Source organism: Oncorhynchus gorbuscha, linkage group LG22 (genome assembly GCF_021184085.1).
Source record: "Oncorhynchus gorbuscha isolate QuinsamMale2020 ecotype Even-year linkage group LG22, OgorEven_v1.0, whole genome shotgun sequence".
NCBI classification, from domain to species: Eukaryota; Metazoa; Chordata; class Actinopteri; order Salmoniformes; family Salmonidae; genus Oncorhynchus; species Oncorhynchus gorbuscha.
Genome location: NC_060194.1, coordinates 42,814,196 through 42,828,262, shown reverse-complemented (window position 1 = coordinate 42,828,262; position 14,067 = coordinate 42,814,196). Strand labels below are relative to the sequence as shown.

Here is a 14,067-nt window from a genome sequence, read left to right as displayed (position 1 = left end):
TAACATGATGAAGATGATGGTTAACATGAAGAGGATGATGGTTAACATGATGATGAGAATGATGGTTAACATGATGATGAGGATGATGGTGATGGTTAACATGATGAGGATGATGGTTAACATGAGGATGATGATGGTTAACATGATGATGATGATGGTTAACATGATGATGATGATGGTTAACATGATGAGGATGATGGTTAACATGATGAGGATGATGGTGGTTAACATGATGAGGATGATGGTGGTTAACATGATGATGGTTAACATGTTGAGGATGATGGTTAACATGTTGAGGATGATGGTTAACATGTTGAGGATGATGGTTAACATGATGAGGATGATGGTTAACATGATGAGGATGATGGTTAACATGATGATGGTTAACATGATGATGAGGATGGTGGTTAACATGATGATGGTTAACATGATGATGATGATGATGAGGATGATGGTGGTTAACATGATGATGAGGATGGTTAACATGTTGATGAGGATGGTTAACATGATGATGGTTAACATGATGATGAGGATGATGGTTAACATGATGATGAGGATGATGGTTAACATGATGAGGATGATGGTTAACATGATGAGGATGGTGGTTAACATGATGATGATGATGAGGATGATGGTTAACATGATGATGAGGATGATGGTTAACATGATGATGAGGATGATGGTTAACATGATGAGGATGATGGTTAACATGATGAGGATGATGGTTAACATGATGAGGATGATGGTTAACATGATGATGAGGATGATGGTTAACATGATGAGGATGATGGTTAACATGATGAGGATGATGGTTAACATGATGAGGATGAGGATGATGGTTAACATGATGAGGATGAGGATGATGGTTAACATGATGAGGATGAGGATGATGGTTAACATGATGAGGATGAGGATGATGGTTAACATGATGATGAGGATGATGGTTAACATGATGAGGATGGTGGTTAACATGATGATTAGGATGGTGGTTAACATGATGATGAGGATGGTGGTTAACATGATGATGAGGATGATGGTTAACATGATGAGGATGGTGGTTAACATGATGAGGATGATGGTTAACATGATGAGGATGATGGTTAACATGATGAGGATGATGGTTAACATGATGAGGATGGTGGTTAACATGATGAGGATGGTGGTTAACATGATGATGGTTAACATGATGATGAGGATGATGGTTAACATGATGAAGATGATGGTTAACATGGAGAGGCCTGTGTTCTGTGTACTCCACAGGGGAACTGAAGAGGAGACCCATCTTGGCTCTACAGAGACTGGCCAGGTAGGAGAGAGTTACCAGTTAACCCCGGGTGGTAGGAGAGAGTTACCAGATACCCCAGGGTGGTAGGAGAGAGTTACCAGTTAACCCCGGGTGGTAGGAGAGAGTTACCAGATACCCCAGGGTGGTAGGAGAGAGTAACCAGATACCCCTGGGTGGTATGAGAGAGTAACCAGATACCCCTGGGTGGTAGGAGAGAGTTACCAGATACCCCTGGGTGGTAGGAGAGAGTTACCAGATACCCTGGGTGGTAGGAGAGAGTTACCAGATACCCCAGGGTGGTAGGAGAGAGTAACCAGTTACCCTAGGGTGGTAGGAGAGACTTCCCAGATACCCCAGGGTGGTAGGAGAGAGTAACCAGTTACCCTAGGGTGGTAGGAGAGACTTCCCAGATACACCTGGGTGGCAGGAGAGACTTACTAGGTACCCCAGGGTGGTAGGAGAGACCAGATACCCCAGGGTGGTAGGAGAGACTTACCAGATACCCCAGGGTGGTAGGAGAGAGTTACCAGGTACCCCAGGGTGGTAGGAGAGACTTACCAGGTATCCCAGGGTGGTAGGAGAGACTTACCAGGTACCCCAGTGTGGTAGGAGAGACTTACCAGGTACCCCAGGGTGGTAGGAGAGACTTACCAGGTACCCCAGGGTGGTAGGAGAGACTTACCAGGTACCCCAGGGTGGTAGGAGAGACTTACCAGATACACCTGGGTGGAGGGAGAGACATACCACGTACCCCAGGGTGGTAGGAGAGACTTACCAGATACACCTGGGTAGAGGGAGAGACTTACCACATACCCCAGGGTGGTAGGAGAGACTTACCACATACCCCAGGGTGGTAGGAGAGACTTACCACACACCCCAGGTTGGTAGGAGAGACTTACCACACACCCCAGGTTGGAGGGAGAGACTTACCACACACCCCAGGTTGGAGGGAGAGACTTACCACACACCCCAGGGTGGAGGGAGAGACTTACCACACACCCCAGGGTGGTAGGAGAGACTTACCAGGTACCCCAGGGTGGAGGGAGTGACTTACCACACACCCCAGGGTGGAGGGAGAGACTTACTACACACCCCAGGGTGGAGGGAGAGACTTACCACACACCCCAGGGTGGAGGGAGAGACTTACCACACACCCCAGGGTGGAGGGAGAGACTTACCACACACCCCAGGGTGGAGGGAGAGACTTACCACACACCCCAGGGTGGAGGGACACACCCCAGGGTGGAGGGAGAGACTTACCACACACCCCAGGGTGGAGGGAGAGACTTACCACACACCCCAGGTTGGAGGGAGAGACTTACCACACACCCCAGGGTGGAGGGAGAGACTTACCACACACCCCAGGGTGGAGGGAGAGACTTACCACACACCCCAGGGTGGAGGGAGAGACTTACCACACACCCCAGGGTGGAGGGAGAGACTTACCACACACCCCAGGGTGGAGGGAGAGACTTACCACACACCCCAGGTTGGAGGGAGAGACTTACCACACACCCCAGGGTGGAGGGAGAGACTTACCACACACCCCAGGGTGGAGGGAGAGACTTACCACACACCCCAGGTTGGAGGGAGAGACTTACCACACACCCCAGGGATGGCTAATCCTATCCACAGAGGACTGGTGTGGATGCAGGCTTCTGTTCCAGCCAAGCAATAACACACCTGATTCAACTAAACTAATCCTTCTTCTCCATCCACAGCTCCCGGCTGGACTTCTCATTTGACCGGTCTGATGACCACCCTCTGGAGGTGTTAGAGGACATTTTCGTCAGCTATGAGAACAGGAAGTAAGTGGGAATGGTGTGAATGCAGGACGCAGGTTGTTGAGGGAATGTTACATACTGTACTGCGTACATTTTGAACTTCAGTATTTTCAAAAAGAACCCTGCTGAAAGCTAGTCTGCTGTAACCAAGTCTATCATTGTCCCGACGTAAATACAGTTGCCTTCAGAAAGTATTCACACCCCTTGACGTTTTTCTACATTTTATTTTTACAAAGTGGAAAATGGATTTAACTGTTATTGTTTTGATGATCTACACAAAATACTCTGTAATGTCAAAGTGGAGGAACAAAAAATAAAAATAAATGTCTAATATCTTGATTTAGATAAGTGTTCAACCCCCTGAGTTAATACATCACTGTTGGTGTCGATTAGAGCTGTGAGTGTTTCTGGGTAAGTCTCAGAGTGATTAGAGCTGTGAGTGTTTCTGGATAGGTCTCTGAGAGTGAGTAGAGCTGTGAGGCTTTCTGGGTAAGACCCTGAGTGTGATTAGAGCTGTGAGGCTTTCTGGGTAAGACCCTGAGAGTGAGTAGAGATGTGAGGCTTTCTGGGTAAGTCCCTGAGTGTGATTAGAGCTGTGAGGCTTTCTGGAGATGAGTAGAGGCTTTCTGGGTAAGACCCTGAGAGTGAGAGAGTTTCTGAAGTCCCTGAGTGTTAGAGCTGTGAGGCTTTCTGGATAAGACTGTGAGGCTTTCTGGGTAAGACCCTGAGTAGAGCTGTGACCCTGGCTTTCTGGGTAAGACCCTAAGACTTTCCTGAAGACCCTGTGAGTAGAGCTGTAAGACCCTGAGAGGCTTTCTGGGTAAGACCCTAAGACCCTGAGAGTGAGTAGAGCTGTGAGGCTTTCTGGGTAAGTCTCTGAGCGCTTTTCACATCTGGATTGTGCAACATTTGCCCATTTTATTATTTTCACAATTTTTCAAGCTGAACCAGGTTTTCCTCTAGGATTTTCCCTGTGCTGAACTTCATTCCCTTTATTCTTTATCCTGAAAAACTCCCCCGTCCTTAACGATTACAAGCATAACATGATGCAGCCACAACTATGCTTGAAAATATCAAGTAGTGGTACTCAGTAATGTGTTGCATTGGATTTGGCCAAAACATAACACTTTGTATTCAGGACAAATAGTTTATTATTTTGCCAATGTTTTGCAGTATTACTTTACTGCCTTGTTTTTAAACAGGATGCATGTTTTAGAATATTTTGATTCTGTACAGGCTAACTTCTTTTCACTCTATCATTTAGGTTAGTATTGTGGAGTAACTACAATGTTGTTGATGAATCTTCAGGTTTCTCCTATCACAGCCATTAAATCAAATCAAATTGATTTATATAGCCCTTCGTACATCAGCTGATATCTCAAAGTGCCATACAGAAACCCAGCCTAAAACCCCAAACACTTTTAAAGTCACCATTGGTGAAATCCCTGAACAGTTTCCTTCCTCTCCGGCAACTGAGTTATGAAGAACGCCTGTATCTTTGTAGTGACTGGGTGTATTGATACACCATCCAAGGTGTAATTAATAACTTCACCATGCTCAAAGGGATATTCAATGTCGGCCTCTTTAAAAATATATATATATATTCTTTATGAGGCACTGAAAAACCTCCCTGGTCTTTGTGGTTGAATCTGTGTTTGAAATTCACTACTCGACTGACAGCACCTTAAATATAATTGTATGTGTGGGGGTACAGAGATGAGGTAGTCATTCAAAATTATTATGTGACTTGTTAAGCAAATTTTTACTGCTGAACTTATTTAGGCTTGCCCTCACAAAGGTGTTGAATACTTATTAACTCAAGACATTTCACCTTTTCATAAAAATAAAGAAATTGTAAACATTTCTAGGGGCGGCAGGGTAGCCTAGTGGTTAGAGCGTTGGACTAGTAACCGAAAGGTTGCAAGTTAAAATCCCCGAGCTGACAAGGTACAAATCTGTCGTTCTGCCCCTGAACAGGCAGTTAACCCACTGTTCCCAGGCCGTCATTGAAAATAAGAATTTGTTCTTAACTGACTTGCCTAGTTAAATAAAGGTAAAATAAAGGTAAAATAAAAAAACATAATACCACTTTAACAGTATTGTGTGTGTGTGTGTGTGTGTGTGTGTGTGTGTGTGTGTGTGTGTGTGTGTGTGTGTGTGTGTGTGTGTGTGTGTGTGTGTGTGTGTGTGTGTGTGTGTGTGTGTGTGTGTGTGTGTGTGTGTGTGTGTGTGTGTGGCCAATGACGACCAAAAAATCTACACGTAAATGTAATTTAAAAAAATAAAAGTTGAATTCAGGCTGTCACACAACAAAAGGTGTAGAAAGTCCAGGGCTGTGAATACTTTCTGAAGTATCACTGGTCCTTGTCCTTCATCTTTGGCTGGGAAACACAGTTTACCTCCATCTCTCTGTCTTCTCTCCACATAGAAAGACCAAAGGCAGCAAGCGCAAACAGCTCATTCCCAAGGTAATGTATTAGTAGTGGACTTTATCAAAAAGGGATCGATGGGTTTATATTACTGTACTTTTACCTGGGGCCAGGAGTCTTTCCTGGTATGGTTCACGTAGACAGGAAAACCTCATGGCCTTGTCTGTAACCATATTACAACACTATGTCATTGCAGTGCAGGTGTGATTTGATTTGATTAATTTGATTCAAATAAAGCTTTATTTATTTTTTGGTTGGTTGATTGACGTGTGTTGTTCCACAGAATCTGATGAACTCCCGGTCCCTGAAGCACATAGTGGGTCTGACGCGCCACAACCTCACCCCTCGCTCTCTGCTCCACCCACACCCGAGGAAGCAACCGTCCAGCATCAGCGCTCAGTTCCAGGTCTGCTTCCCCAACACAGACACACACACACACACACACACACACACACACACACACACACACACACACACACACACACACACACACACACACACACACACACACACACACACACCCCTACCAGCCTGATCAGAATAGAGTAGCGTTCTGGTGTGTGTGTGTATATCACTTCAAATCCATTAAAGATCACTAATGGGAGCAGCAAACAGCGCGTGGTGCCTCCGTTAACTCTGCTGTCTGGCGTGATGCGATGTTGTTCTGCAGGCGTCTGTCAATCAGCTGCTGGAGACTGTGGGGAGAGCAGAGCCTTTCTTCATCCACTGTATTCGTTCCAATGCCGAGAAGGTAGGATCACATGTGTGCTCTGTACGTAGGACGATAGTGTTTTACACATTGGTCATTTGGCATTCAGTTTTGATGACAGAATTAGTATCACTTTAATGCATTTACTGATGTAACTGTGTGTGTGTGTGTGTGTGTGTGTGTTCCTTATAGAAGGAGATGCTGTTTGACGACGCTCTAGTTTTACAGCAGATGAGGTACACGGGCATGTTGGAGACGGTACGCATCAGGAAGTCTGGCTACAATGCCAAGTTCACCTTTAAGGTAGGATACACCAACAGCGCTGTACAAATGAATGAGCAAATGTCTAAATCTGACCTAATACACATGAAGGGTACCGAACCACTAAATGAGCACAGATACTAAGCCCTCAGATCACTCATGCTGCTGCCGTTCTCTAAAACCAAACTTTTTGAGGTTTTGAAAGCTGGATATAAGAGTGTGTATAAAAAGCAAACCCTGATTGTCTAAAAGGTAATGCTTATTGTTTATTGAGTAATTTTGAGAAGAGATGGCCATATTAGATGCAGTGATTGATGGTGTGTTGATGTAGGAGTTCCTAGAGAGGTTTAAGGTGTTGCTGCCAAAAGAAGCCACCTCAGCACCGAAGGACATAGCGAACCTGCTACAGAAGATGGGCCTGGGACAGAGCACATACCAGATTGGGAAAACTAAGGTAACACTTCTTGGCCCCATATAAAAACATCATAACACTAATACTAAATAAATACATTTGATTTGTTATAGCACTTTTTCAAGAACGGAAAGTACTTTACATATCCCAAATGACGACATCACGACGACATCATCATCACGACAACATAACATTCAAGTAGCCAAGGAAGACTGAATAAAATGTTTTTTTTTATAAATCCAACAGTAAAAGGGAACGGAGTCCAGTGTAAATGTCTTCATCCCTCCCCCAGGTGTTCCTAAAGGAGAGGGAGAGGCAGCATCTGCAGGACACCCTGAACAAGGAAGTGATGCGTCACATCGTCATCCTCCAGCGCTGGTTCAGGGCCTGTCTGATCAGGAGACACTTCCTCTGCAAGAAAGATGCTGCCATCAGAATACAGGTTAGTACCTATATGGTAGAGACCATGATCATTCATGTAGCTATGGAAACCATGATCATACTGGTAGCTATGGAAACCATTGTCATACAGGTAGCTATGGCAGAGACCATGATCATTCATGTAGCTATGGTAGAAACCATGATCATACAGGAAGCTATGTTAGAAACCATGGTCATACAGGTAGCTATGTTAGAAACCATGGTCATACAGGTAGCTATGGAAACCATGGTCATACAGGTAGCTATGGAAACCATGGTCATACAGGTAGCTATGGAAACCATGGTCATACAGTTAGCTATGGAAACCATGATCATACAGGTAGCTATGGAAACCATGATCATACAGGTAGCTATGGAAACCATGATCATGCAGGTAGCTATGGAAACCATGATCATACAGGTAGCTATGGAAACTATGATCATACAGGTAGCTATGGAAACCAGGATCATGCAGGGAGCTATGGAAACCAGGATCATGCACTATTGTTAAGTGACTGTCCCACTGGATGTCATAAGGTGAATGCACCAATTTGTAAGTCGCTCTGGATAAGAGCGTCTGCTAAATGACTTAAATGTAAATGTAAAATGCAGGGAGCTATGGAAACCATGATCATACAGGTAGCTATTGCTTTAAACCACAACAATGGTTGTGGCCTATCCCAGGTCTAGTAAAATAGTATTGTATTTGGGTATTTCCAGAGAGCGCTGTATGATAAATTCTCCCTGGGTTGTGTCCCTGTGTGATAAGGGTAAGATTCATGTTTTTTGTACAATGGTGCAACTATTGTGTCCTAGCTGAATTTCCCTACAGAGACAATAAAGTTGATCTCATCTTCTCCTCTAGCGATGTTGGCTGGCGTTCCGAGCGGACAACAGGTGCCTTGCGGCCACAGTGATCCAGGCGGCATGGAGAGGTTCTCAGGAGAGGACAGACTACTTGAGAAAGAGGAACAGCGTCAAGAAAATGCAGGCACTGATCAGGAACAAACCAGGTCCAGACAGGTACTAAGACTTTATGTATTTGTCTAACTTACTAATGGACAATAAAAGTTGAAGAACTTTAAACTTCAGGGCCCTGAGTTTTTTAACTGACCAGGACAAATGTCTGGCCCTACTTCTAGCACTAAGGCTGAGGGAGAGAAGCCCGCCACGCCTCCCCAGCTCCCTCCCAAAACGCAGTCCAAGCTTCAGTACCAAACCCAGCACCAGAGAAACCTGGAGAGGACGGAGCTGAGGAGGAGGCAGCACAGTGAGGAACACGGTCCCAACAGAAGCCCCGAGACAGGCCCAGAGGTCAATGGACAGAAGGCCGCCCAGAGGAACACAGAGACGGAGAAGAGAGAGGGAAGAGGCTCTCCACCTCCCCTCAACAGACCTCTCTCCTTCCCGCTAGACGCCAAGGCTGGCAGGTACTGTATGTTACACTCCCATTCCTCACCTCTCTCCCGCTCACCCCATTCTTCACCACTTACCTCTCCCACTGTGGTAGCTGATGTGTGGTGAGCTTTCAGGCACTAGCATTCTTACTTTAATACCAACGCACCTGTAGCATACACTATTTGGCATGAAGGATATTTTAAGAGCGCAGACAGCCACTCATCATTTCTAGCGCTTTAAGGCACAAAATGGCTGCCATGGCATCATTCAGGTGGCTGTCGGCTACTTATTGGTAGAGGATGAGTGAGCTCTCATCCCCACCACCAATACAATGTAAAGAGCTTTGATCACCTGCTGGAAAAGTGGTATATAAATTATATTATTACACAATGTATTTGGCAGAATGCTGATTGGCTGACAGCCATGGTATATCAGACCATATACCACGGGTATGACAAAACATGTATTTTTATCTGCTCTAATTTACATTGATAACCAGTTTATAATAGCAATAAGGCACCTCAGGGGTTTGTGTTATATGGCTAATATACAATGGCACTCCGTGTTGCGTCGTGCTAAGATCGGCCCTTAGCCGTAGTATATTGGCCATATACCACACCCTCTTGGGTCTTACTGCTTAAATGTAAAGAGCTTTGAGCACCTGCCTGAAAAGTGGTATAAAAATGTATTATTATACAATGTAAAGTGCTTTGCTAGGTGGAAAAGCACTATAAAAATCCATCTGATGTTTCTTAACAGGGATGGAGAGGGGGAGTCAACCAGACCCTCCCATCACACAGGCTCACTGAAGGGCTGCTCCACCTTGAAGGACAGTAAGGAGCGTACTGAGGGATGGAATGTGAGCAGGAGGGAGGGAGGACACCAGGAAGACCCCCGCACTGAGGTCCAGCGACCCAGGAATATGGAGGGGTTGCTGTGGTATGTTATGTCATGTTACGGTAATGATATGTCATGATATGATAATGATATGGCATGATATGATAATGATATGTCATGATATGATAATGATATGTCATGATACGATAATGATATGTCATGTTACAGTAATGATATGTCATGATACGATAATGATATGTCATGATATGATAATGATATGTCGTGATACGATAATGATATGTCATGATACGATAATGATATGTCATGATACAATAATGATATGTCATGATACAATAATGATATGATAATGATATGTCATGTTACGATAATGATATGGCATGTTACGATAATGATATGGCATGTTACGGTAATGATATGTCATGTTACGATAATGATATGGTAATGATATGTCACGATAATGATATGTCATGTCACGATAATGATATGTCCAGTGGTGTAGCGGAAAGAGTAAACGTGATTTACATACTTTAGAAGAAAAAAAATGTTTACCCAGCTTTTGCGGAAATCGTCTTTGCCAGTACAGCGAGCGGTGCTTTATTCACTGCGATCAGCGTTTACCCACCTGTTTTCTTACCACTACGTCACTGGTTATGTCATGTCTTAGTATTTCTCTTAACTCTACCTGTTAGGACCTTTTCAATGTCCTCTTGATATGATCTTGAATAAGTAGCCAGATATACTCTCATTGGCCAGTTTATTAGGTACACCCAACTAGTACCGGGTCGGACCCCCTTTTGCCTCCAGAACAGTCTGAATTCTTTGGGGAATGGAAATGTTGCTCAATTGGTATCAAGGGACCTAACGTGTGCCATGGAAACATTTCCCACACCATTACACCACCAGCCTGTACCGTTGACACCTGGCAGGATGTGGTCGTGGACTCGTGCTGCTTACGCCAAATCCTGACTCTGCCATCAGCATGACGCAACAGGAACTGGGATTCATCGGACCGGGCAATGTTTTTCCACTCCTCAATTGTCCATTGGTGGTGTTTCTGTGCCCACTGGAGCAGCTTCTTCTTGTTTTTAGCTGATGGGAGTAGAACCTGATGTGGTCGTCTGCTACAAATAGCCAATCCGTGACAAGGACCGACAAGTTGTGTGTTCCCGAGATGCCGTTCTGCGCACCACTGTTATACTGCGACGTTGTTTGTCTGTGGCCCTCCTGTTAGCTTGAACGATTCTTGCCATTCTCTTTCGACCTCTCATCAACGAGCTGTTTTCACCCACAGGACTGCCGCTGATTGGATGGTTTTTGTTTGTCGCACCATTCTTGGTAAACCTTAGACACTGTCGTGCGTGAAAAGCCCAGGAGGCCAGACGTTTCTGAGATACTGGAACCGGCGCTCCTGGCACTGACGATCATACCACGCTCAATGACGCTTAGGTCACTTGTTTTGCCCATCCTAACATTCAAATTGAACAGTAACTGAAGGCTTCTATGCCTGTCTACGGCTTTATATAGCAAGCCACGGCCACGTGACTCACTGTCTGTAGGAGCGAACCATTTTTCGTGAATGGGTGGGGTACCTAATAAACTGGCCACTGAGTTTCCCCATTCTCTGATTGTACTTTCATCAATATATTATAGATATTTCTGGAATTCTAACAAAGAGTTTACAGTTCACATTTCTCTCTGAAAACTCAGGAACTCTGGGTCGGTGTCAGACAGCTCTCCCATCGCTACTGAGGTACTGTTTTCTCATTCTGGGGTACTGTTTTCTCATTCTGAGGTACTGTTTTCTCATTCTGAGGTACTGTTTTTCTCATTCTGAGGTACTGTTTTTCTCATTCTGAGGTACTGTTTTTCTCATTCTGAGGTACTGTTTTTCTCATTCTGAGGTACTGTTTTTCTCATTCTGAGGTACTGTTTTTCTCATTCTGAGGTACTGTTTTTCTCATTCTTGGGTACTGTTTTTCTCATTCTTGGGTACTGTTTTCTCATTCTTGGGTACTGTTTTCTCATTCTTGGGTACTGTTTTCTCATTCTTGGGTACTGTTTTCTCATTCTTGGGTACTGTTTTCTCATTCTTGGGTACTGTTTTCTCATTCTTGGGTACTGTTTTCTCGTTCCGAGGTACTGTTTTCTCGTTCCGAGGTACTGTTTTCTCGTTCCGAGGTACTGTTTTCTCGTTCCGAGGTACTGTTTTCTCGTTCCGAGGTACTGTTTTCTCGTTCCGAGGTACTGTTTTCTCGTTCCGAGGTACTGTTTTCTCGTTCCGAGGTACTGTTTTCTCATACTGTCATAACTCTACTCACTTACATCATTACATGTCACATCTCTGCATATCACATATCACAAAAATGTAGGACCAAACACACATCACAACATTGTGTAAAGAGAGACACCACAACATGGCATATCACATCTCTACGACTCACATCTCTAGATGTCACGTCTCTACGACTCACATCTCTAGATGTCACACCTACACAGGGAGCTAAGATGCTACGGAAAGGGCTACTGTATGTGAAGTGTTGTGTCTAAACATGCTACTGATGTTGACACACCCTTGGATGGATAGAACCCACTCTTCAGCTGGTCAGTAGGATGGATAGAACCCACTCTTCAGCTGGTCAGTAGGATGGATAGAACCCACTCTAAAGCTGGTCAGTAGGATGGATAGAACCCACTCTTCAGCTGGTCAGTAGGATGGATAGAACCCACTCTAAAGCTGGTCAGTAGGATGGATAGAACCCACTCTAAAGCTGGTCAGTAGGATGGATAGAACCCACTCTTCAGCTGGTCAGTAGGATGGATAGAACCCACTCTTCAGCTGGTCAGTAGAATGGATAGATCCCACTCTTCAGCTGGTCAGTAGGATGGATAGAACCCACTCTAAAGCTGGTCAGTAGGATGGATAGAACCCACTCTTCAGCTGGTCAGTAGGATGGATAGAACCCACTCTTCAGCTGGTCAGTAGGATGGATAGAACCCACTCTTCAGCTGGTCAGTAGGATGGATAGAACCCACTCTTCAGCTGGTCAGTAGGATGGATAGAACCCACTCTTCAGCTGGTCAGTAGGATGGATAGAACCCACTCTTCAGCTGGTCAGTAGGATGGATAGAACCCACTCTTCAGCTTGTCACAATGTTGAGGAGAGACAGAGCTCTCTGTAGGGAGAAGGAAGGGGGAAGAGAGAGAGACAGCGCTCTCTTTAGGGAGAAGGAAGGTGGAGGAGAGACAGAGCTCTCTGGAGGGGGAGGAGAGAGCTTTCTGTATAGAGAAGGAGAGACAGAGCTTTCTGTATAGAGAAGGAGAGACAGAGCTTTCTGTATAGAGGAGAGACAGAGCTTTCTGTATAGAGAAGTAGAGACAGAGCTTTCTGTATGGAGAAGGAGAGACAGAGAGCTCTCTGTATAGAGAAGGAGAGACAGAGCTTTCTGTAGGGAGAAGGAAGAGGGAGGAGAGGCAGAGCTTTCTGTAGGGAGAAGGAAGGGTGAGGAGAGACAGAGCTTTCTGTAGGGAGAAGGGGGAGGAGAGACAGAGCTTTCTGTATGGAGAAGGAGAGACAGAGCTTTCTGTAGGGAGAAGGAAGGGGGAGGAGAGACAGAGCTTTCTGTATGGAGAAGGAGAGACCAAGCTTTCTGTAGGGAGAAGGAAGGGGGAGGAGAGACTGTATTGTGCTAAGGATCTGGTGGCTGTTGCCGGGCCTGGGATTTATGTGCTACTACTACCCCTACAGACGCTAGGGAAAGGGGATGATCGGAAAACAAACTTCTCTGTTATTAAAGTGATAGTGCAACATTTTTGCACTAAAACCCAGTTTCACCTGATCCTTGACAAAATGTTGCACTGTCCCTTTTAATAGTTTTCTTTCTAGGCACCAACACTCCCCACGTGTTACCTGTTAATAACGACCCACCTGATTGGCCCCTAGCATGGCTGTGTTGTCTCATGTCATACAATCTCAGATGTTCAGTAATTTTGTTTTATCTCTCAGTTTCCGAAATGTTCTGATATTTCCACGGACGGGGCTAGTTTCAGCCTCCCAGATGAGAGCATAACCCGCAGAGACTCCAGCCAATCCCAGCCGACCACTCCTGATAGGTAAAGGCCATTCAGCCAACTAGAACACAGGAGTTATTGTCCATATTTTCACTGGATATGATACGGTATGTCATTATTTTTGTATGGAGTTCTACGAGAGAGTGTCAAATTACGTAAGGCTTATTTTTAATCAAATATATACGTTTTTGTAACGTTTTGGCTGTTACATGTAAGTGGATGTAACTGGCATTCTGGCAACTTTGAGAGAAAAAATGACTTAGTTATGCCTGTTGTTCACACGTATCTACTGTACCCTCTCATTGGCTAGAAAGGTCCCACCTGATCTCGCCTCCTCCCGCTTGCCTTCCATTATTGAGGATGTATATTTCCGTTTTTAGAGCAGTAACTTCTTGTCAATATAATAGATAATCTTTTTTCCTGGACAGAGTGTGGAAAATTC

At 44.8% G+C, this 14,067-nt stretch overlaps 1 protein-coding gene across 1 annotated transcript in view; it reads left to right on the top strand.

The window, feature by feature from the left end:
• The window catches only part of LOC124009781 (unconventional myosin-IXb-like), an 80,707-nt gene that overhangs the window by 48,517 nt on the left and 18,123 nt on the right, over positions 1-14,067 (top strand). The window contains exons 15-27 of the mRNA XM_046321938.1: positions 1,261-1,306; positions 3,007-3,093; positions 5,498-5,537; positions 5,782-5,904; positions 6,169-6,249; positions 6,400-6,510; positions 6,800-6,922; positions 7,173-7,322; positions 8,166-8,323; positions 8,443-8,730; positions 9,458-9,637; positions 11,264-11,306; positions 13,561-13,667. Coding sequence (XP_046177894.1) covers positions 1,261-1,306; positions 3,007-3,093; positions 5,498-5,537; positions 5,782-5,904; positions 6,169-6,249; positions 6,400-6,510; positions 6,800-6,922; positions 7,173-7,322; positions 8,166-8,323; positions 8,443-8,730; positions 9,458-9,637; positions 11,264-11,306; positions 13,561-13,667 — 1,537 coding nt within the window. The remainder of the gene's footprint in view (positions 1-1,260; positions 1,307-3,006; positions 3,094-5,497; positions 5,538-5,781; positions 5,905-6,168; positions 6,250-6,399; positions 6,511-6,799; positions 6,923-7,172; positions 7,323-8,165; positions 8,324-8,442; positions 8,731-9,457; positions 9,638-11,263; positions 11,307-13,560; positions 13,668-14,067) is intronic.